Consider the following 21,645-nt stretch of genomic DNA (forward strand, 5'->3'; position numbering starts at 1 on the left):
TGCCTACCATCCAGAGACCCCCCCCAACCCCCCTTAATCCAAGCCGGGCACTTCCTGGCTGGGCCTGGAACAGGAAGAGGCTCTGGAGGTGTGTAGGAAAACAGGAAGTGACTGGAGGAAGTGGGTGCCTTTGTTCGGCCCCTCTCCCCCGCCTGGCTGCTTCTAGGCATCCCCCCCACACACACTTCAACCCCCCCGGGCTGGGCTGGTGGCTCCGTAGCCCTGTAGGGGACCTGGCCTGCCCACAGTCTGGTCCCTTATCAGCCATGGGGAACATGGGCAGCAGGGACCCACAGCCTGGTCTGCACATCAGCTCTTCAACAGGGGAACAGCTTAGGGCACAGTGGCCCAGACCCCTTGCAGGTGGGGGAGTTGAGGCCCAGAAGTTGCAGAAAGACCACCCATTCTTGTGGGGCTCTGCCTATAGGCTGCTAGGCTCAGTGGAACCCAAAGAAGGCTTGGGAAAGGCCCCACACCACCTCCCTGCATTCTGGCCCCTGCACTGTGGCCCCACCAACACATACCTTATTCTTCCCCTCCACAAACTCAGTCCAGGTGTCCAGACTTTCGATGGGGTTCAGGGCATCCTGCGTGGTCACCTCCCTCCAGTCCCGGCACTGTGGCATCCGGTCTCGCTGCTGCCTCCGGCTGCTGGGGACGAGGGCAAGTCAGGGAGGGTGTGAGGGCCCTCATTGGGCACAGGATCAGGCCCTGGTCAGGGTCAGGTCAAAGATGGCCCTTGGGCCTGGGCCTCTGTATCTGGAAGTCTCCCTCTCATGCTCAGGGCCTTACTAGCCATCACTGGGGGCCACCCACTCAGCCTTCCCTATAGCTGGCCTGGGTCTGCTGCCTGCACAGCTGCATGATTTTGGGATTCTGGGATTGCCCTCTGGCCTCTGAGCCCCTTCCTGCAAAGCCCATCCTGGTTTCCCCTGGGATGTCAGTGGGTCTCTCCTCCCTCCCCCCAAATGCCTAGAACATGGCAGCTGGTACAGAGAATAAATTTAAAGGTGTCAGAAACTCTGTGGTCTAGAAGAATCCTTGGACCTTACCACTCCGTCAGCCCCTGGCTCTGACCACATGGGAGCCATGGCTGTGCTGCCCTCTTCCCTCCGATGGCTTCCAGCCGCTGGCCTCCTCTGACTCTCCTTCTTGCTCTGTGGGCTCTGCCACACCCCTGCTTAGCCTCCTTTAGGGGCTCCCTAATGCCTCCTCTCCCTGGCATCAAGCTCTGTGGAGGGGCTACTGCTGTGGCCTCTGGGACAGTCACATCCCTTCTCTGACCCTCCATCTCCCTCCTCTCTACGGGATCACTCAGCAGAGATGAGCAAAGGAGGCATGGGGCCTGCTGCGTGCCCTGTGGGACAGAGCACATGTGACACAAAACCTGTGGGAGAACTGGTCCTCTCTGGGTGTGTGTGAAGAGTAACTGGGGGGAGCTTGCTCTTGAAGAAGGTGGTAGGAGCCTGCCCCACCCCAGTTCCCAGCCCAGCTGGGCCCAGCCTGGAGAGTGTGAGCCTTGCTGAAGGGGCTGAGGTTGGGGTGGGGTTCCAGGGGTGAGCAGGGCTCTGGGGAGGGGTGCAGGCAGAGAATGGGAGGGGTGGTTCACAGATAGGGCTGGGGTGACAGGCTGGGCCACACTCACAGGCTCCTTTGGGTGAAGATCCTGCAAGGCGTCCAGGGCCGCCAGTACCACTGGACACTGAGGGGTGGGGGTACCCCGTAGGCTGTGCAGGTGAGGGCCTGGCGGCTGTGGCGTGAGTAGATGCTGGGGGAGGAGGCCTCCTTCTCGTGGATGTGGGGGGGCACTGGGGGTAAAGGCCGGCAGTCAGTGGCACCCTGCCTGTCCCCCACAGCTGCCTGCCCTCGCCCCTCCCTTGGGTCAGGTACCTCCTACCATTGACCACCAGCTCTAGGCTGATGTTGCACTGCAGGCCGGCGGCTGAGTTCCACAGTGCCAAGGTGTAGATGCCTGCACTGGCCTCCGTCACATCCTTGAGCACCAGGGCGTGGGGACTGTGGCGGCCGGACAGCGCCTTTCTATCCTTGTACCTGGTCCGGGAGGGTGTGCAGGGGGCAGTGTGGATGAGCTCCAGCTCACTCCCCCACCTCCAATTACTGCAGGCAGGAGGGGACTGGATAGCAAGGGACCAGCTGCCAGAGCAAGTAGCCTTTCTTAAACCAGCTCAGGGAGGGGAACGGGGTTGCAGGGGTACACTCTGGTTTGGGGGGGACAGATGGCCTGGAGACTCTGGGGATGGGCTCTACTCAAGGATGGGTTCCCTGCTGGGATCTCATAACACTTGTATATTGGGCAGGTCTCCTCTGCAGACTCCCGGAGCCCCACTATTAGTGAGGAGCTGCTGGGAGTAGCCTGGGGTTCCTGCCCCCCCCAACTGGTTCTCCACTTTTTCCAGCCCAGTGGGTCTTACTAATGTTCCCACTGGGCTCTTCCCCACCCACACATCACCAGCTGCCAATGCTCCAGCTGCTGGATCTGAGTGTGGAGGTGCGTCCCCCAGAAGCAGAGCTGTGACCCTATCTCACTCTTTCTGCAACTCTCCTAAAGCAAGGCCTCTTTGATGGCAGCCCCCAGCTTCACTCAGGGTTTGACTGCTCCATCTCCACTCCTCACGCAGCTGCCTCCCTTCTACAGTCACTCAGCTAGGAGGTCGTCCCCACCAACCTGGGTACCCTGCCCACCCTGCCCGGTCTGCCTGCTGCTCCCCTGCACACTAGCAATGGACTGTTCCCCAAGGCTGTGCAGGGACTGTCCCCCACATATGGTGCTGCGACTGGGTGTGGGTTTGTCACATATGAGAATACAGAGGAGTCCCCCTCTCTCCCCTGAACTCATGACCACCCCACCCTCCGTCTTGAACTGAGAGTGCAACTCCACCTGGAAATATCACGTAAAGGCTGGACTACCCAGTTGAGCACATGTTAGTTACAGTGCCCAAGGACCTGGGTTCAAGCCCCTGCAGGGAAGCGAAGCTTCACAAGTGGTGAAGCAGTGCTGTGGGTGTCTCTATCTCTCCTTCCCCTATCAATTTCTCTCTCTCTCTCAAACAAACAAACAAGAAATATTGTCACATCTTCCCACTGGCAGGTGCCTAATCTGAGAGGTGCTTGCAGAGGTGCCAGCACAAGGCAGAGACCAGCAGAGAGGGCAGTACAGGCCCCACCCCTTAACTGGATCCTCAGCCCCCATCGGAGGGATGCCTGGGATCACACCGCAGGGTGGTCGGGGAGAGCCCAGGTCACTGGTGGGGAAGCCCAAGCCTGTAGCCTGCTGCCTGCATCTGTCATCCCAAATGTTCCCATGGAAACACAGGGGCAGGAAATGCCCCTCCAGGCAGGGGCCCAGCACTCAGGAAACCTCAGGAGCCAAAGACCAGCATGTCTGACCAACTGTCCCTTAGACCACCACGTGACACCCCAGAAGAGTGGCCACCCCACGGGCAGGGGGCTCAGAGGATAGTGACTTAGCCAAGCCCTTCCTGGAGGCAGGTGATGGTAAGGTGGGAAGAAAAGCAGTCATTGTGGTGGAGGCCTTATGGGTAAGCCCTAGATGGGTGGGCAGGGTAGAGGGCCCCCTGTGAGAGAGGCTGCCCCAAAGACCCTCATTTTGCACCAGGTGCCCTGATGCACCTGAGCTGGTGGCCTCAGTGGGGAAGGTCACATGAATCCCAGGGTCCCTCCCAGAGAAGCCTCCACAGAGGACCCTGGCTGAGAACAGCTGGGCCCTTTCTGGCCCAGCTTCAGGCTTCCAGAAAAGGGTGTACTGCCTGGAGGGAGGTGGCTGGGCTGGAACAGTGAGGCTTCTCTGGGCTGCCAGTAGAGGAGGGCACCTCTAGGAGGGTGTCCCCAGGCCTTAGTGTCCTCATTTGGAAGATTAGGGGCCAGGCTAGTGTGACCTGGACTGCTCAGAGGACCCTTGGCAGTGTGTGTGGGTGCTGTGTCTCTCTGAGATCTCTGAGACTGCCTGGTAGGTGGTTGGGGGGGAGCAAAGCCTCTGCTGAGGAGTTCCCCAACTGACCCCTGGATCATGTGGCAGGGAGGCCTCTCTCTTGGTACAGGAGGAGCTGGAAGCTTCTGGAAGTGCTTGTCTGCTGTCACATAGTCAAAGTTATGGACACCTCTCTTAGAATGTGTGCAGAGGGGCCCCCCTTGGGGGCTCAGGGCACAGGGGACAGAGGCTCTGCCTTGCTTGGGGCCTGGTGGGGAGGGCTGGGGCTGGTACCATTGGAAATCAGGCGGTGGGTATGCAGCCAGCTTCACGGGCAGCTTCACCACCCCATCTCCTGCTGTGGCCTCCAGGACCGGGCCCTTGAGCCAGTCGACACTGATGAAGGGTTTTTCTGCCAGAAGGGAAACAGACAAGTAAAGGTGGGGGGCCCAGGGACCCCCAGACCTTGCCCTGTACCCCCAGACACCTGCAGATTGTGGGAACTGGGCTGGTGGGCCCTCCCTTGCCCTGGCTGGACTCCACAGCATGCAGGTGCTCCCAGACCTCTGGCCCCAGGCCCACCCTGCACCCATTGCTCCCCAGGCCCAGTGTCCACCCAGCACACCATGCACGATGACCTCTGTGCTGTCCCGGAAGCTCTGTATGCCGTTGTTGGCCTCGCATACGTAGGGGCCCAGGTCGAGCTGGCTGACGTTGTGCACTGTCAGGATGCTGGACAGCTCAGTGTGCGTCTGCTGTGAGCGCCGCTCTGGCACCCACGTGCCCCGTTCTGCCTGCCAGCGGGATGCCCGGGTCAGAGCAGGTGGGATACATGGCACAGAGCCCATAGGCACATGCCCACCCCACCCACAGAGGCTCTGGAGTCTTGGACCACCCAGACCCAGCTCTTCTTCTGGGAGAGAAGTTTTCCTGTCACACTCAGTTCTTGAGGTTGTGTGGGGCTGCTGCTCCCACAGTGGGCCTGGCTGGGAGGCCAGGGGGGCTGGGGGCAGTGGTGGGACTCCTGGGGACAATGAAGGAGACTCCCAGGGACAGTGTGGACACAGGGTGGGTATGGGCAGTGACCAGGACTCTGGAGGACAGTGCCGGCACTCCCAGGGCCCTCACCTGCTTGCCAGGATAGTCCCAGTGGAAGGTGACGCCCGAGTTGAACTCAGCCCACACAGTGCAGTTCAGGACCAGCTTCTCCCCGACCAGCAGCTCCAGAGACTTTTTGGGGAACAGCTGGATGTCATAGAGCTCGTTGCCTGGTGACACATGCACAGTGACCTCCACGCCCCTAGGGAGCCACGCTGCCAGGAATTGGGGGTCTCCACGGCCCCTGTAGTCCCAGGCCTGGGGGTTCCCGGGCCCCCTACCTGTGATATGCACGAGGAAAGGGTTGGACTGGAAAGCCTGGCCAGCATGGCTGGTCTCGCACTGTAGGTAGAGGGCATCTCGCAGCAGCGGTGTGGGCACTCGCATGCCCCGGCGGTCATCCCACACCACCTCCTGCCCATCGGGCTGCAGCACTGAGTTCTGCTGCAGGGCAAGGTGGCCGTCAGTCCCCTGCCCTCCTCCTGGCTGGCAGCCATCTCTCTGAGGGACAGGGGATAGGACACAGGGCTGGGGTGGGAAGGGGACGGGGTTGGGCTTATACCGAGCGCAGTGTAATGTTGAGGCCTGGGATGGATACCCGGCAGGGCACCCACATGGCGTCCTTCCTGTTGACCAGGAGTGTGTCTGGCTTGTTGATGAAGGGCTGCTCCCAGTCTGAGGAGAAGGGGCCAGTGATGGTGGTGGGGAGGTGAGGCTGGGGTGTGGGCAGCCCCACAGGGTTGGGAGGTGAGGGTGCCTACCACCCCTGCAAGATTCAGGGTTCTCCCTGAGTGATACATGCAATGATCTCCACAACCCCAGGAAGCCACACTGCCAGGAATTGGGGGTCTCCACAGCTTGGGCAAGATGTTCCCATGCCCTCCCACCTGTGATGTGCACAAGGATGGGATTGGACTGGAAGGTCCCTTCCTGCTGGATTCAGGAACCCAGTATGCCCAGGACCCCACCCCTAAGAACTATGCCCTATAGAACCCAGCACCCTGTTTTAGAGGACCCAGGAACCCCGTCTCCTCCATCCCCAGAACTCTGCCCTACTGACCTGAGGCCCCAAACGAACCAGTGCTCAGTTCACAAGACCCAGGATCCATGACCCCCTGGTCCCAAGTATCCCTTCTTGCAAGACCCAAGACCCCTTCCTGGGCCCTCATTCCCGCCCCACACCAGAATCCACCCTGCAGAACCCAATGCCTCTCCCTACAAGACCCGGTTGCCCGGACTGCCACCCCCATCCTCTGCAAGCCCCCCCCCCCGAGCTCAGTGCCCAGCCCCCAGGACCCAGGCGGAGGCGGGCTGCCCCTCACCTCTCACGAACACGTAGGTGCTGGCGGCAGTGGTGCCCTCTATGCGTGCCTTGATGTACTTGTAGTAGCATAGGTAGCAGCCTGTGTCGTTGGCCTGGGCCGCCCGCAGCTGCAGCACCTTGCAGTAGGGCCGTGAGTCGGAGCCCTCGCAGTCCCGCACCAGCCCTGTGTCCTCTCCGTCCTTCTCCCCCGTGGCGGGTGCCTCCGGAGCCCCGGGCCAGGCCCACTCGAGGGGGTGCTGTCCACTGGCAAAGGCCCAGGACCGCGGGTCAGGAGAGGCCCGGTGACAGGCCCTGCCCAGGCCTCACCTTAGCCAAGCTCAGGACAGCCAGTCTTTGGGTCCTCTGTGCACCTGGCAGAGGGGTATGGGGCTGCTGGGAGGGTGACAGGGCTGGGGGGTCTGTGCCTGGATCCCGGGCCCATGAAGCATGACTAGAATTAGGTGCAGGTGACCTAGGATGGCCGGGGGCTCATGTGGGGTGATCTATGAGGTATTTAGGGCAGGGTACCCACAGGCACCCAAGGCCAGACTCGTGAAGCTGTTCCCATCAGCTCTAGGCCTTTCTACCTGGGGAGGGGCGGTATTTTGTGCCTCCCTATTCAGTGAGCAGTCAGCTTGGCCTGACCAGGAAGGGGTCCCTGGCACCCCTGGCCCTGCTGGCCAGGGCTGGGTACCTGCAGGAGATGGACAGGCTGTCACTGGCGTCGATGACGTGTGTGTCCTCCGTGATATTCAGGGTTGGGGGGGTCATGGAGTAGCCACTTGCCAGGCCTGAGAGGGGAGGGTGGGGACAGGAGTTTTCACACACCAGGCACTGTTGGTCCTGCCCTGCCCTGCCCAGGGCAGTGGATTCTCCCCAAAGTAAGGAGCAATTCAGCTCTGGTGAGGCCTCAACATTACCCAGGGGGCCCTGGCTTAATGTCCTGCCCATCCAAACCTGCCCTCCTGCCCTGTCTGCAGATGGGATCCAGCCCCAAGTGAACCTTGATCATGGTCTCCAATGAACTCCTGTTCTGCCTCTGCCCCTCTTATAAACTTCAGACCCACAGCCATACTCATGAGGGGGTCCTGCCTCTGACACCTAGGCTGGGAGGATGGCTTGACTTGTTAGAGTCCAAGAGTTTTGAGTCTGTGGCCCCAGAGGTCTGGGCTTCTATCCCACAAGTAATGTTAGCCATTGCTCTGGTCTCTCATAAAAACAATGATTGTACCCCAGTGGGGTGGTGTGTGTGTGTGGGAAGACGCTGTTCCCAGACGCTGTGTCTGTGGGGCTGGCATGCATGTGGTATATGTGCCCATAGGTGAGCCTTGCATGTGCAGGTGGACATGTGTGGGGACCTCGGTGGGGGTGGGAGCAGGCCTGGGGGCACTCGGGGCCTGGCGCTTTGGCAGATGTATCCTGCCAAGACCATGCTGAGACAACAGGAAGAGAGGACTGCATGGCCAGAAGCTGAGGCTGCGTCCTGTCCCTCCCCCCGGCCCTATCCCCATCCTTGTTCTCCCACCTCAGCCCCTTCCAGCCCCAAGGGTCCAGCTCCCCGAGGCCCAGGTCCTGAGGCCCTGGCCATGAATGGCAGGGGACAGAGATGGGGGGGGCCTGCCCCTAGCTCTGCACATGGCCCTAAGTCACTCATAGGCATTTCATAGGCTTCTTCTGAGTGCCAGATGCCAGGGAGGTGGAGCTGGAAGGCTCTCATGGAGCCCCATGTACAGACTGAGAAGTGGGGGGGGGGGGGGGGCTTCCTGCCAGCAGAAGGCAGCCCCCATAGACTGGTCCCAGTGGCCCCTGCAAAACCCTTCCAGAGTCTGCATCCCATTTGTCTTCTGCTGGCACTCAGGCCAGTGGGCCTGCCCAGGGGTCCCCCAGATAGGAAGGTGACTCCCTGTACCTTCCCTAGGGAGTGCAAAGGTTTCTTCCTCTGGGGTGCATGTTCAAGGCACACAGCTTGCACCCCTGTAGTGAAGCTGATGAGGCAAGCGTCAGCCCAGTTTCCTTGGAGGTAAACTGGGGGTACTCCAGTCTCAATTCCTGACTCATCTCTAAGAAGCATGTCCTCTCATCACTGGCACAAAGTACCAGGCACTGTATCTTGGAATCTTTGCCTTGGGCTTCTGTCCACCTCCCCTCTCCAGGACTCCAGGAACTCCATCTTTCAGGCCCCGTTTAGTTTAGGTGCTCCTTTCCCAGGGAGCCACCACCCTCCCTCTGCAGCCCTGGCCTCCTGGGGGTCCTGCTGCTAGGACACCCACAGCTCTGAGTTGGTTCCTGGTCACATCTGAACAGATGCTGCACTGTAGCCATTGTTCTCAGCTCAGCACAGAGGAGGGCACAGCAAAGACAGGATGGATTCAGGAAGGGTAGCGTGATGGGTGGGTAGATGGATAAATGAGTGGGTGGTGGGCAAGCCGGAAGGAGGATGGGTGGCTGGATAGTCTATTGGTGGACTGTAGATAGGAGGTGGCAGTAGGTGAATGAATGCATCAAGGTGAGTTGATGGTGTATGCATAAGGATGTGGGTGGATGGACAAATGAATAGATGGGTGGATGGATGGATGGATGGATGGATGGATGGGTGGATGGATGGATTGGTGGATGGATGGATGGATGGATGGCTGGATGGATGGATGGAAAGATGGGCTGGTGGGCTGGTGATTAATCAGATGGGTAGGTGACTGGATGGACAAATGAGTAGGAGGTAGATGAGTGAATGAATGGATGGGCAGATGGAGAGGTGGATGGGAGGATGGCTAGATGGATGGGCTGCTGGTTGTGGAGTAGATGGGTGGGTGGGAGCATGAATGAGTGGGAGAATGGTGTCTGTAAGTGCTTCCTCCCTAGAGGTCATGGGTCACACAGAGGAAGCACCTGCAGGGCTGCACTACACACAGGGACCCACCACTGTGCCTGTCACCCGTCTGTCCGTGCGAGCCTCTCCTTTGTTGTCCCCTCTGCCTCATTCACTTCACTGGGCCCTGAATGGTCAGCAGTCTTTGCTGGTGACCTCACGGTCCTCCTCCATGTTTCCTGTCTGAACTGAAACACGGCTCCTAAGGCTGCTGCGGGCCCTGGGGCGGCACTGCCACCTCCCGTGCTCCCCACTAAAGCTGTCATCAGTGCTGTCCTGGTCACTTCCTCTCATTCTCTGCTGCTGACTCCCCAGCCTCCTCCAGCCCAGCCCGGGCTCAGGGCTCAACACCCACAGGAGTGATTCAGCTGAGCGGTGGTCCTCTCTGGGGTCCTCCCTCCTCTCTCCTCGGCCTCTTACTTCCCAGGCACACCCTGGATCTTGTCCCAGGCAGAGTCTGCACCATGAAGCCCTGAAGCCTGGCTTCTCATGCTTCTCTCTCACCTCCTCTGGGCCTGTGTCCTGGGCACCACTGCTGAGTCCATGGGCCTCCTCAGAACACCAGCTCCAGGGACCCCTCCTCACCTTCACCCACACATTCTCCTTGCCATTGTTCTGGTTGTTCCCCTTCTCCCACCTAGCACCTCAACCCAGAAGTGGCCCCCACGGCTGCCCCCTTTCTCTTCTTGTTGTGAGACCTGCACAGCACTCACTGCTCTCCCTGTCAGCATGCAGGAAGTGGTCACATGGAAGTCTGCCAGCTTTCCCCATCCAGTCTCCATGCCCCCCACCTGGGCCCTTGACACCCTCTGCCATCCCACCTCCCAAGGCCAAGCCCTCCATCGTGCTGGAGACCTCAGCCCCACCAGCCCAGGCTCCTTTGCTGCTCCTGCCCTCTGGAATCGTCATAGAAACAAAGACACTCAGACCCAGTTCCTGGGTGCTGTGTCCCTTCCTGCTGTGGATCCCTTTGTTGTGCCCTTCCTGAGCTAAAGCTCTGCTTTTCACCCCCCCTCAGCCTCTCCTCGGGGGTGCAGAGGCACCCCCATCTGCTTCGTAGCACTGCTGGTCTAGGCATTCTGTGACAGCTGTGCAGCCAGGTCAGGGAGCAGAGCTGTCCTCCCTCACCTCCTCTGGGCCTGGCCTGGTGCTGCCCTCACTCCTGTGTCTGGGAAGCTTTCTGCATGACTCCAGCTGCTACCGCACTCTGTCACCCCAGACACCCTGAGTTCCACATTTCCAAAGGCCAGTCGCAGAGCTGCACCCCTGCCAAAGGCTCCTCCTTAGGAGCTCCCACCTCCCTAGGTGGGGTGGCTCTGAGCCCATCTCTGCCCAGACAACCCCCAACTTCTTTCCCACCAAAGCACCTCAGAGTCAGCCCCTGCCCTTCTGCTGGGTTGCACCTGTCGCCATTGTGGTTCCCAGTCCAGCACACTTTCAGGAAAACCCAGACTCTGGACTGGGACCTCATCCCCATCCACCTCTCCATACCCTTCTGGTCCCCTCTGCCCTTGTGTCAGCATCTTCCCAGCACCATGACCTCTGGGCTGTTCCTTCCTGCCCCAGGGCTTTTGCACATGACCCTCCTCCTCATCTGCCTCCTTCCATGTGGCCTGTACAGCTGACTTCTTGCCTTTAGGGTTCAGCAGAGACATGCCTTTTCCACTCCTCCAAAACCCTAGTCCCCTTGAAGCTCCAGCTCTTTCTCTCAGTTGCCTCCTTGATTTCTCTCTCCTCTCCTCTCCTCTCCTCTCCTCTCCTCTCCTCTCCTCTCCTCTTTTCTTTCTTTCTTTCTTTCTTTCTTTCTTTCTTTCTTTCTTTCCTCCTTTCTTTCTTACCAGATCACTGCTCAGTTCTGGCTTATAGTGGTGCAGGGGATTGAACTTCAGACTTTGGAGCCTCAGGCATAAGAATCTTGTGTATAATCATTATGTTATCTACCCCCACTCTATTTTTCTTGTCACAATTTGTAAATATTTGATTTACTAATTTGGTTAAGTTGTGTTGTGCACATTTCCCCATTAGGCAGCGGTTTCAGTGGGTCAAGGACCAGAGCAGACGCCTTTTCCACACCACACCAGGCCAAGCCCAGCTCCTGGAACACAGTTTAGGCTTGAGGAATGCTTGTTGAATGATTACACAGGTGGATGAGTGGATAAAGAGAAGAAAGGCTGCTGAGGTGGAAGGGCTGGTAGATGGATGGATGGACAGAAGAATGTGTGGATAAACAGAAGGAAGGATGGCCAGGTGGAAGGACAGATGGACAGATAGACAGACTGAAGGGTGAATGGAAGAGTGGGTGATGGACAGCTGGGTTACAGGAAGATGGAGAACAGGTGGATCAATGGAGATCAAGGAAAGACAGAGGGAGAAAAGCTAAACAGACAGGTAGAGAGGACAGACAGATGTATAAAATGATGGTTGGGCAGATGCGTGCAGAGATGAGTGGATAGAAGAATGGGTGGATCATGGCAGAAGAATGGGTGGAGGGATGGGTGGAAGGAAAGATGGATGGACAGATGAATAGTAGAAGGAAGGTAGGAAGCTGGTGACTGGCTGCCTGGACAGATGGATGAATGGTGGGTGGACAGCTGACTGACTAGATGAGCGTCTGAGTGGACCTTTGGGATGGAGCTGCGTCAGACCCTGTCACTCTGTTGGAAAAGATGTTCCCAGTTTTCAAGGACAGACACCTGATGACTTTGTCTACCACAGGCTACAGCGGCTGGTGTTGCCTCGAGGGGGGCCATGCCCAGAGGCTCCCAGCTGCCCGCCTAGCCCTGACCCCCTCATCCCCATCCCCATGAAGGCAAAGAAGGCGCATCCTTCCTGTCTGCTGTTGTCTGTCCTTCTGTCCTTCCCTTCCCGCAGCAGGAAGCACTGTCATCCTGGCCTCTCCCGCGCTCCCCCTGCCTTCCTGTTCCTGGCCCAGGAACTGGCTCCTTCCTTCCCCGGCCACTGGCCCCAGCTCCCCAGCCCCCCGGCCTGAGGTCAGGGAGGCCAGAGTGCACACCTCCTCTGGGGGCAGTCCGCATCCTTGGGCTGTGGGCGCCCTGGCGTCAGCCCCTGCTGCTGACTCTGGGGCAGTAACCGGGGAGCCGGGGCAAGGGAGGGCAGGTGGAAGCAGGAAACCCCACGAGCTGGGGACTGACGACGGCAGCTGCTGCTCAGACCTTCATAGCAGCCTGGGACAGAGGGCTGGACAGTGGGGAAACTCAAGCTCCAACTGGCTGGGTAGGATCCCAAGCCTGGCCCAGCCACCCCACTGTCTCCTTCTTTCTCACAGCCCCCCAGAGCAGCCTCTTTCCTCCCCGACAGCTTCCTTCCAGGCCTCTAATCTGTTCCTCAGCTGCGATGGACAAGATGGCTGAGGGACAGCTTCTCTGGTGGCCTCTGGAATCACGTGTGCCCTTGGTCTGGCCATTAGGGCACTGTCCTCCTGGCTGGTCTCACCATTCAGTGCTCCTGCCAATTCCCACCAGTCCCTTCCCTGCTCCTGCCTGTTCTCAGGTATGGCCCCAGCCCCTCCCTGCTCTCAAGGGGATAGCACTGTCCCCACCCACCTGACCCACCACCAGGGCAGGGGCTGACATGGGGTGGCTCTGTTTATTGGTCCATTTTGGGGTCCAGTTGGGCTGACCCAAGATGAACAACAGTTGGATGGTCTAGAGCCCTGCACCCCCTGTCCTCCTGCCTGGGGGACAGTCCTGTCGGGCATGACCCACACTCTCCTTGGTGGTTCTGCCCTGGAGGTCAGAGGCAGCAGGGACCAGCCCAGGGCTGCAGACTGGAGGCTACTCCAAGGAGAAAATTAGGGAGCAGCCAGTAAGGTAAGGCTGGACTTGGGGTGTCTGAGTGTTGATGGGGGGGGGTCCAGAACCCTCTCTTTCACTATCAGGCTCAGGGGAGAGGACTACAGGGTCCTTCTGTCCTGGGTCTCAACTCCTTCCCCAACCTGGCTGATAGTCTCTGCATCTCCAGACATCAAGGTTGAAGAGGCTCATACCCCACACTCTGAGTTTATGGCCATGGACAGGTCACCTCTGCCCTCTATGCCTCAGTTTCTATGGACTGAGTATGCTCCCCAGAATTACTGGGATGGGGAGTGCAGACAAAATGAGACCACAGTAAGAGCCAGTGTGGACAAAGCTCCTGCTGTCACCTGCCTGCTGAATGCTCCATGCAGCTGTGGCCACTCACTGTGACCTTGTGTCTGTGAGGCTGGGAGGGCTGTGTATCAAAGGAAGCCCTGGTGGTGGTGGTGTGTGTGTATGGGGGCACTTATTTGAGCCAAAATGGGCTTTGCAGACTGAGTAGGAGAGGGCCAGGTGGTGGTGTACCTGGTTGAGTGCACATGTTACCATGTGCAAGGACCAAAGTTCAAGCTCCCCGTCCCCACCTGCAGGGGGAAAGCTTTGCAAGTGGTGAAGCAAGGCTGTAGGTGTCTTTCTGTTCCTTTTCCCTGTTATCTTTCTCATCACTCTCTATTTCTCTCTGATTTTATCCAATAAATAAATAAGATATTAAAAAAAATAGACTGAGTAGGAGTCTGTGGGCTCAGGAGCCCAGGACACACAAGACAGAGGAATGCCTACAAGGTCAGCATGTGGGGGACCTCGGTCTGCATGATGTGGGGTGATGGGCATCGGCCCTCTGAGGACACTGCCTAGCTCACCTGAGCACAGACCCCCTTGGGATTCCTCCTGGGTCCCCTCAAGCTCTGGGGATCCTGATTCCCAGACTTTGCCCACAGTGCTCAGTCACAGATCAAACTCACACCTGGGCAGGGTGCCTGGAGCCACAGGACACAACACTGTCTGCCTCCAGATGTGGGTGGCCCTGTCCTTAAGCAGATGAGCACCCTAAGGCACACAGGGGCCAGCCTGCGGGGGGGGGGGGAGGTGCATTGTGTGTAGGAACTGGCTCTTGGGCTTCGAGGGTCTTAGGGAGGAAGGTCTCTCCCACCAGCCCCAGATATGCTGCTTCCCTCGTAGTGGTCATGTGCCAGGCATTTCTGATGCCACTTCACCTGCCTGCCCCTCCCCCACAAGCCAGCCAATTTACAGGTCGAGCCTTTCCAGAGCCAGTGCTAAGACAGAGTGTTCAGCCTTGCAACAGAGTCTTCTTCCACTCAGGGGTCCAGCACGGTCTCAGTGATCTTTCTAGAACCCATTCTGACTAGGATCATTCCAGGCCTCTCTACGATTGGGGTAGGTGGAATCTGAGGCCCTGTCACTTGCCTTTGCCCCCCTTTCAGCCCCAGCCAGCATGCTGAGCTCTCTCCTTGCTGAGGGCCCTGGTGGGGGGCGGGGAGCATTGGTAGCTCGTCTTCTTCCACAGCTCTGAACCTCTCAACTGCTGAGATATCCAGTGAGCTGTGCACACCTCTATCTTCATGTCTAACCCCCCCAAAAAGGGGGGGGGCATAGGTGGGTTTGAGTCCCAAGGCTTCAGGGAGCAGAGTGCGGGGCCATAGGAGCAACCACTGTCCATGGAGGTATGGCCACTGCCAGGAGCCCCACTGTGTGTGCATGTGTGTCCCATGCAATGTGGCTTCATACAGTTGAATCCCACTTTAGAAACTGTAGCTTTGGGGCTACTCCCAGGGTGGGAGGGGGATAGGCCTGGATGCCCTGACAGGCGCTGAGCTCTGAGCATGGCTGTGGGTGTCACCGGCTGTGCCAGGCAGTGTTCATGGGCTTCACTGCTCAGGGCTCTGCTCTGAGGTGGCAGGATGGACAGACAGCCGGGTGGACGGGTACACAGCTGGATGGGTGTTATCACACAGCACAGCTGGCTCAGAGGTGGCCCCCCAGCCCTGCTAAATCGGGGCCGTGGGCTCCTGCTGCAGGAAGAGGGAAATGCCGGCAGGATGTCCTCTCCTGGGGCTGACCCGTCCTTTCCCATGAACCCCTGATGACCTCACAGCCACGTGGCGGGGCTCCCCCACTCACCACCCTGACCCTCCCTGGCTGCAGGGGCTACCCACACCCAGGACTGGAAGGGGGCTGAGGTGGCCTGGGGTTTTAGGAGCCTGGCGTGGGCACGCCCGCTGCTGCCCATCCTCTCTGGGCCCAGACTCCTCCGGAAAGCCCGAGTCCCAGAGGAAGCTTTCGTCTGAAAGGGGTCCGTGCAGGAATCCCTACTCCAGCCATGCATGCAGGGACGGAAGCTCTGGACCCCCCTCCTGTCACCCCTCTGGTGGGGGACACGGGGCAGGCTCTCCTGGGGAGGAAGTTACCCCTATAACAGTGCCAGGAGTAGTGGATGCTGGACCCTGAGAATGTCCCTAGTGGCTGAGACCCCTCTTGCTTTCCCTGGGCTCCCCGATCCCCGACTGCCCTCAAGTGCTTCTCATTTCCTTCCTAATCTGGCCTAGCTACACCAGCTGGGTCTCTCCCGGCAGTCCTTGTTGGGGGGCTTCCACCTGGAGGACCTGCCTCCCCCGATGCTCTGAGTCCCCTCCAGCAAGCCATCTTGTAACCTGTTCTCTTGCTAGAACCTGCCACTTGTCCCTCACCCTGCCACTCAGAACTTCCCCTTTCTGGAGTGCTGCTGGCTCTAGTCACCTCCACCTGTCTCCCCCTTCCCCTCCCTCCTGTGGCCACCCACGTGTTGCCGTCTGGACTTTCCTGTCTCCGTGTCTTTGAGAGGGTCTGCATCCTTCTCGGAACTGCCTTCCCTGCAGTCTGCAGACCCCTCCAGGAAGCCCCTGAAAGTGTCACCTCCTTCCTGTGTGGCCCCACTGGGCCTGGCACACTCACCACACAGTCACCACTGGTGGCTCTGTCCCCGGGCTGTGGACAGCTAGCTGGAGGCCCACTGTGTTCCTGCCAGCCCAGCACTTGAGATGGGGGATGCCTGGGCTGGCGCCACAGCTGGGACCTTCACAGAGCTGCTGCCCCCTTCTCTGGGTGGCCAGGGCCCCACTCCTAAGCTGCTTGCACCCCACATCACCCTACTACACCCCTTTGGCCACACCATAGGACCTTGGAAGAGTGATAGCAGAGATCTGGGATGGACATGGAGGCTCAGCCAAGGGCAGGGGCCAGCGTTCTCAGGTGGTCAGGCCAGATGGGCTGCTCTGGTAGGAGGTGTCACCTGTGTCCCTTTCAAGTCCCCTAGGGTGCAGCATCCTGGGGATGGCTTGGGACACTGTACATGAAGTCAATCCCCAGTGCTGCCTGTGACGTTGCTGTGAATGGGGAAAGTGAGGCAAGAGAGTGGAGCCAGGGCTACACAGCCAGGCAACTGGGGGTGAAGCTGGGACCATAATCAACTTCCAGGACTTAGGGCAGTTCCCTGCCCAGCCTAGACCTCTCTGTCTCCCATGGGGCTCGGTGCTCTTGGGGGGCCTCCTCGGGGAAGGGACTCCTTGCTAGCCACTGTCTGGTCCTGCCTGGATCACCAGCTGACATCCTTTCCAGTCCCTTCTTTCACAGCCAGATTTTGCTAGAATCACCTGCTGGCGGCAGGAACTGGCCATCTCCCCAACCCTCGGAGGCCCCCCACTAGCAGGCCCCCCATTAGCAGGACCTGTCCTTACACTGTGTGACTGTTCTTCCATGCTTGTCTCTCCCCTTCCCCCCAACACCCAAGGGTGGGTGAAGGAATTCTACCACTTTGTCTTCCTACCAGGATCCCCAAACCAGGCTCCATTTCCTCTCCCCTTCCCCTCTCTCTCCTCCCACCCCCTAGAGCCAGGAACTCCTCCACTGCTGCCCCTCAAAGCAGGCGCCCTCACTAGCCTTTCAGTCACTTAACCCCACATTTACTCAGTCACTCAATCCACACTGGCCCTGGGCTGGGTGCAGGGAATCCACCAAGAACTTGGAGACCCAGAGGCTCTTCCCCCTTGGAATTCGTTCACCTGACCCCATCCCCAGCTAGGGCACAACTCAGCTCCCTGCAGACCTGGACTGGCCTCTGGCCACATGCGGGTCAGCCCCATGACTCACTGATCTCACCCGCTTCATCTGTAAAAGGGGTCTATGCCTCCCCTTTGGGTACTGAGGAAGCCAGTGTTCAAAACTAGGAGGTTCCCTCTCCCCTAGAGACCCCAGCACTTTCCCCCTCATCTCTGGGGATCCCTTGCTCCACTCTGATTTTCAGATCCTTAGCTCTGTCTTCAAGGCTCTCCATCAGAACCAGTGCTGGTCAGATGCTTCTCTCAGCCCTGCATGTCGCCCCCACCCCACCTAAGATCCGCCCCCAAGTTCCAACAGATATTTGTGCTCAGTATCCCCCAACTCCAACAGGCATTTGAGCTCAGTACCCCTCAACTCCAACAGCCACTTGCGCTCAGTACCCCCAACTCCAACAGGCATTTGAGCTCAGTACTCCTCAATTCCAACAGCCACTTGCGCTCAGTACCCCCAACTCCAACAGGCATTTGAGCTCAGTACCCCCCCCCCAACTCCAACAGGCATTCGTACTCTGTATCCTCCAATTTCAACAGGCATTTGAGCTCAGTACCCCCGCCCCGAATTCCAACAAGCATTTGTACTCAATACCCCCAATTCCAGCAGGCGATTGTACTCAAGTATCCCAAGTCCAACAGGCATTCGAGCTCAGTGTCCCGAGGGCGCCAGATCGGGGATGCGGCCACCGCCCAGAGCGCCCTCTGAGGGGACCCTCCACCTCAGTGTGGGGACATCCTGGCCCCCATCCCCCCAACCCCAGGTCTCTTAAGTGGGGCTAAGGGCCGAGGGATGAGGCTCTGGGCTCCCCCAGACGAGGGCTGGGAAGCCAGGGATCCAGACTGGAGGGGGCACCCGGGGAGCCCCAGAGCGAGGTTGGGACCCTCCCCCGTGCTCACCCCACCCCGGGTGCGCCCCTGGGAGCCCGCTCACCGCGCAAGAGTTCCAGGCAGAGCCACAGGCGCAGGCCCAGCGCGGCGCCCCGAGGCATCTCCGGCCGCTGCTGCGGGTCTGACCAGCGCGGGGGCAGCTCCGGGCTGGGAGTCAGGGCGCCGGCGGGAGGGTGGGGCGGTGAGGGGGTGGGGCCTGGAGGCGGGTCCCCGCCCCCCCGCACCTCCACGCCCCTCCCCCAGCCTGGGGTCCAGCGGAGCCCGGAGTGCCACCCCTGCCCGCCCTCAGGGGAAGGCGCAGCCGTCCAGGCTGACCTTCACTCAGCAAACAGGAAGAAAATAATAATGATAATGATAATAATAAAATAGAAAAGGGGAGATAGCCTAGTGGTTCTGCAAAAATAAAGTAAAATAAGATAAGATAAACTAAAATAAAGTAAAATAAGTCCAATACATCTGATTTCTCAATGACAGCACGTCCAGCCTTGCAGAACCTTCGGGCAGTACCGGGCACCCAGGCTGACCCACCTCCACCCTGCAGCCCGGGTCTCCGCCTTCGCGCTCTCTCAGATGTTTTCGCTCTGAGCTCATTCGTAAGTCCGTTTATCAGGTGACATTCCGCGGGCTGACTTGGCAGACTTCCTTTCTCTTTTTAGCACTGTCTTTAGAATTTTCTTTAAAAAATAAAATAAAATAAAATAAAATAAAATAAAATAAAATAAAAAGAATAAAAGGAATCTCATGATGGCTGGGCAGCGACCCTGCCCGCTCTCCCTCCTACTTCCTCCTGCCAGCCTTCACTTTCTTAACTCTCAGCTGCGAATGAGAATTGAATGGACTGGGAAGTGGGATTCACAGAGCAGGGGGCACAATGGAGATGGTTTCATAAATAAGGATGGGGAGACAAGGTAAACAGACAAAGGAAGTTAGCTTCTTTTCTCAACCACATGGCGATTTTCTGTAAAAACAAACAAACAAACAACCTTTTTTTTAAGTAAAAAAAAAATAGGGGCCAGATAGTGACGCATCTGGTTGAGCGCAAGGACCCAGGGTTGGAGCCCCTGGTCCCCACCTGCAGGTTCACGAGTGATGAATCAGTCTCTCTATCTCTCTCTCTCTTGCCTCCCGGGTTATCTTTCGGGCTTCCTGCCGGCACTATGAATTCACTGCTCTTGGAGGCCATTTTTTCCATTTTTTTTATTGGTAGGACAGAGAGAAATTGAGGGGAGAGGGGAAGATAGGGGGAGAAAAAGACAGCTGCTTCACTGTGAAGTGACCCCCCTGCAGGTGGGGAGCTGGGGTCTCCAACCTTGTGCTTAGTGCTATGTGCTTAGCCCAGTGTGCTATCGCCCAGCCCCCTATATCCCTGTCTCTCTCCCTCTCTATCTCTCCCTTCCCTCTCTATTTCTGGCTGTCTCTATGCAATAAATAAATCAAGATAATAAAAAATTAATAAAATAAAAAATGGAGCTATAACATGGGAAATACATTATCAATGCATTGTGTTTATTGTTTTATTAGGAAATAGTAATTTGCAAGACAGTTATCACGTGAGTACTGTTTCTGTCTCCCTTTCTTTATCTATTGGATAGAGACAGAGAGAAATCAAGAGAGGAGATAGAGAGGGAAAGAGACACCTGTAGCATTGCTTCATCACTTGTGAAACTTTCCTCTTGCAGGTGGGGCCTGAGGACTTGAACCCCAGTCCTTGTGCATTGTAACATGCACTCAACTGAGTGTGCCACTGCCTGGCTCATGAGCACTATTTCTTATCTCCCTGTGATAGGCGTCTACACACCACTCCTGCCAGCAACATAAATCCTCTTCCACGGTTCTGCACTGGGTCCCCAGTGACCTCTTACACTCCCCCCCCCCCACATATCAATGTGTTATGGATGCATCAGAACCTATGCTTCTGTGGGCCTCCCAGAGAAGAATGGCACTAAAATTCCAAGCACCTTCCTCTTTCCAACACAAACTCCTCCTCCCTAACCCCCAAGTGCTGGTTTTACCATTTCTCTGAGTTGCCTCTTCATTTCATGACCCACATATTTATTTTGCTTGGTTTTCAAGCCTTGTCTTCAGTGGATTCATTTTCATATGCACATTTTTTATAAAAAGTTTTCTTTCCTTTCTTTCTTTCTTTCTTTTCCTTTTTGTTGCCCTTGTTGTCTTTTTTGTTGTTGTAGTTGTAGTTATTATTATTGTTGTTATAGATGTCATCTTTGTTGGATAGGACAGAGAGAAATGGAGAGAGGAGGGGAAGGCAGAGAGGGAGAGAGAAAGACAGACACCTGCAGACCTGCTTCACCGCCTGTGAAGCGACTCCCCTGCAGGTGGGGAGCTGGGGGGCTCGAACCGGGATCCTTCTTCCGGTCCTTGCACTTTGCGCCACGTGCGCTTAACCCGCTGCGCTACCACCCGACTCCCTATGAAAAGTTTTCTTAAAGATTTATTTTTATTTGTTACATATGAGAAGGGTTTACAGGAGACAGAGGGAAGGAAGAGGAGGAGGAGAGAGAGGTCAGAACACTATTCTGGTTTTTTTTGGCCTCTAGGGTTATTGCTGGGGCTTTGTGCTTGCACAACGAATCCACCGTTCCTGGTGGCCATCTTTTTTCCCATTGTTGTTATTGTTATTGCTATTATTGTTGCTACTGTTGTTGTTGTTGTTGGATAGGACAAAGAGAAATAGAGGAAGGGAAGACAGAGAGGGAGAGGAAGATAGACACTTGTAGACCTGCTTTACCACCTGTGAAGTGAGCCCCCTGCTGGTGGGGAGCTGGGGGGCTTGAACTGGTATCCTTATGCTTCGTACTATGTGCACTTAGCCCAGTGCGCTACTGCTCAGCCCCCTCTATTCTGGTTCTTATGTTGCTTGGAACCTCAGACATACAAGTCTGACACTCTAGGAGTTGAGTCATTTTTCCAGTCGCAAAAGGTTTATTTATATATTATGAGGGAGGGAGGGAGAGAGAGAGAGAGAGAGAGAGAGAGAGAGACAGAACCAGCTCAGCTTCCAGTCGCAAAAGGTTTATTTATATATTATGAGGGAGGGAGGGAGAGAGAGAGAGAGAGAGAGAGAGAGAGAGAGAGAGAGACAGAACCAGCTCAGCTCTGATGCTGAGGACTGAATCTGGGACCTTTAGTACCTCAGGCATAAAGTCCTTTGCAGAACCATTATGCTGTTTCCCCAGCCCACCTCCGTAGACATTTCTGCAGTCACTACTCTCTAATGTTCACTGCTAGGAACATACATGTTCTTGGTGTGCAAGTGCCCCTAATTTCCAAGTTGCGTATCTGAGAGTGATGATGTGAAGTCATTACATGTCTTTATGTTTGGCTGTGTCACTTAATTATCCTTATTTGTTCCATTTTGCTCTCCACAGCAGTATCACTGGTTTTCTGTGTTGCCCAGAGACTGTCTTTACTGAGAGTTTTCAGTTTTAAACTGTGACTTCTCTCACTGCATTCTGGTGGCCCCTCGTTATGACTTTCTTTCGCTTTCCCCCTAATTACTGTTAGGGTTGAATATTTTTATATTAGGCCATTTTGGATTTCAAGTCTTTTGATCACCTACCCAAGCTCACTGTCTATCTTTTTTAAAAAAGTTTTTTTAT

General features: G+C 57.0%; 1 protein-coding gene across 8 annotated transcripts in view; it reads right to left on the minus strand.

Annotated features, from left to right (window-relative positions):
• Positions 1 to 18,186, minus strand: part of FLT4 (fms related receptor tyrosine kinase 4) — a 47,018-nt gene extending 28,832 nt beyond the window's left edge. For 6 of the 8 annotated variants that reach the window (XR_009551502.1, XM_060197366.1, XM_060197367.1 and 3 more), the window contains exons 1-11: positions 18,069 to 18,186; positions 7,045 to 7,141; positions 6,370 to 6,614; positions 5,610 to 5,722; positions 5,329 to 5,491; positions 5,078 to 5,217; positions 4,575 to 4,743; positions 4,244 to 4,361; positions 1,898 to 2,052; positions 1,646 to 1,808; positions 525 to 651 (exon numbers count right to left, since the gene is read on the minus strand). Coding sequence is in view for 7 of the 8 variants with exons in the window: in XM_060197366.1 (XP_060053349.1) it covers positions 525 to 651; positions 1,646 to 1,808; positions 1,898 to 2,052; positions 4,244 to 4,361; positions 4,575 to 4,743; positions 5,078 to 5,217; positions 5,329 to 5,491; positions 5,610 to 5,722; positions 6,370 to 6,614; positions 7,045 to 7,141; positions 18,069 to 18,126 (1,548 nt within the window). In the remaining variant the exon portion in view is untranslated. The remainder of the gene's footprint in view (positions 1 to 524; positions 652 to 1,645; positions 1,809 to 1,897; positions 2,053 to 4,243; positions 4,362 to 4,574; positions 4,744 to 5,077; positions 5,218 to 5,328; positions 5,492 to 5,609; positions 5,723 to 6,369; positions 6,615 to 7,044; positions 7,142 to 18,068) is intronic. The other 2 variants (XM_060197365.1, XM_060197364.1) reach the window with 2 other exon arrangements.
• Between the last annotated feature and the right edge of the window lie 3,459 nt (positions 18,187 to 21,645).

The sequence above is a fragment of the Erinaceus europaeus genome, chromosome 9 (genome assembly GCF_950295315.1).
Source record: "Erinaceus europaeus chromosome 9, mEriEur2.1, whole genome shotgun sequence".
Taxonomy (NCBI): domain Eukaryota; kingdom Metazoa; phylum Chordata; class Mammalia; order Eulipotyphla; family Erinaceidae; genus Erinaceus; species Erinaceus europaeus.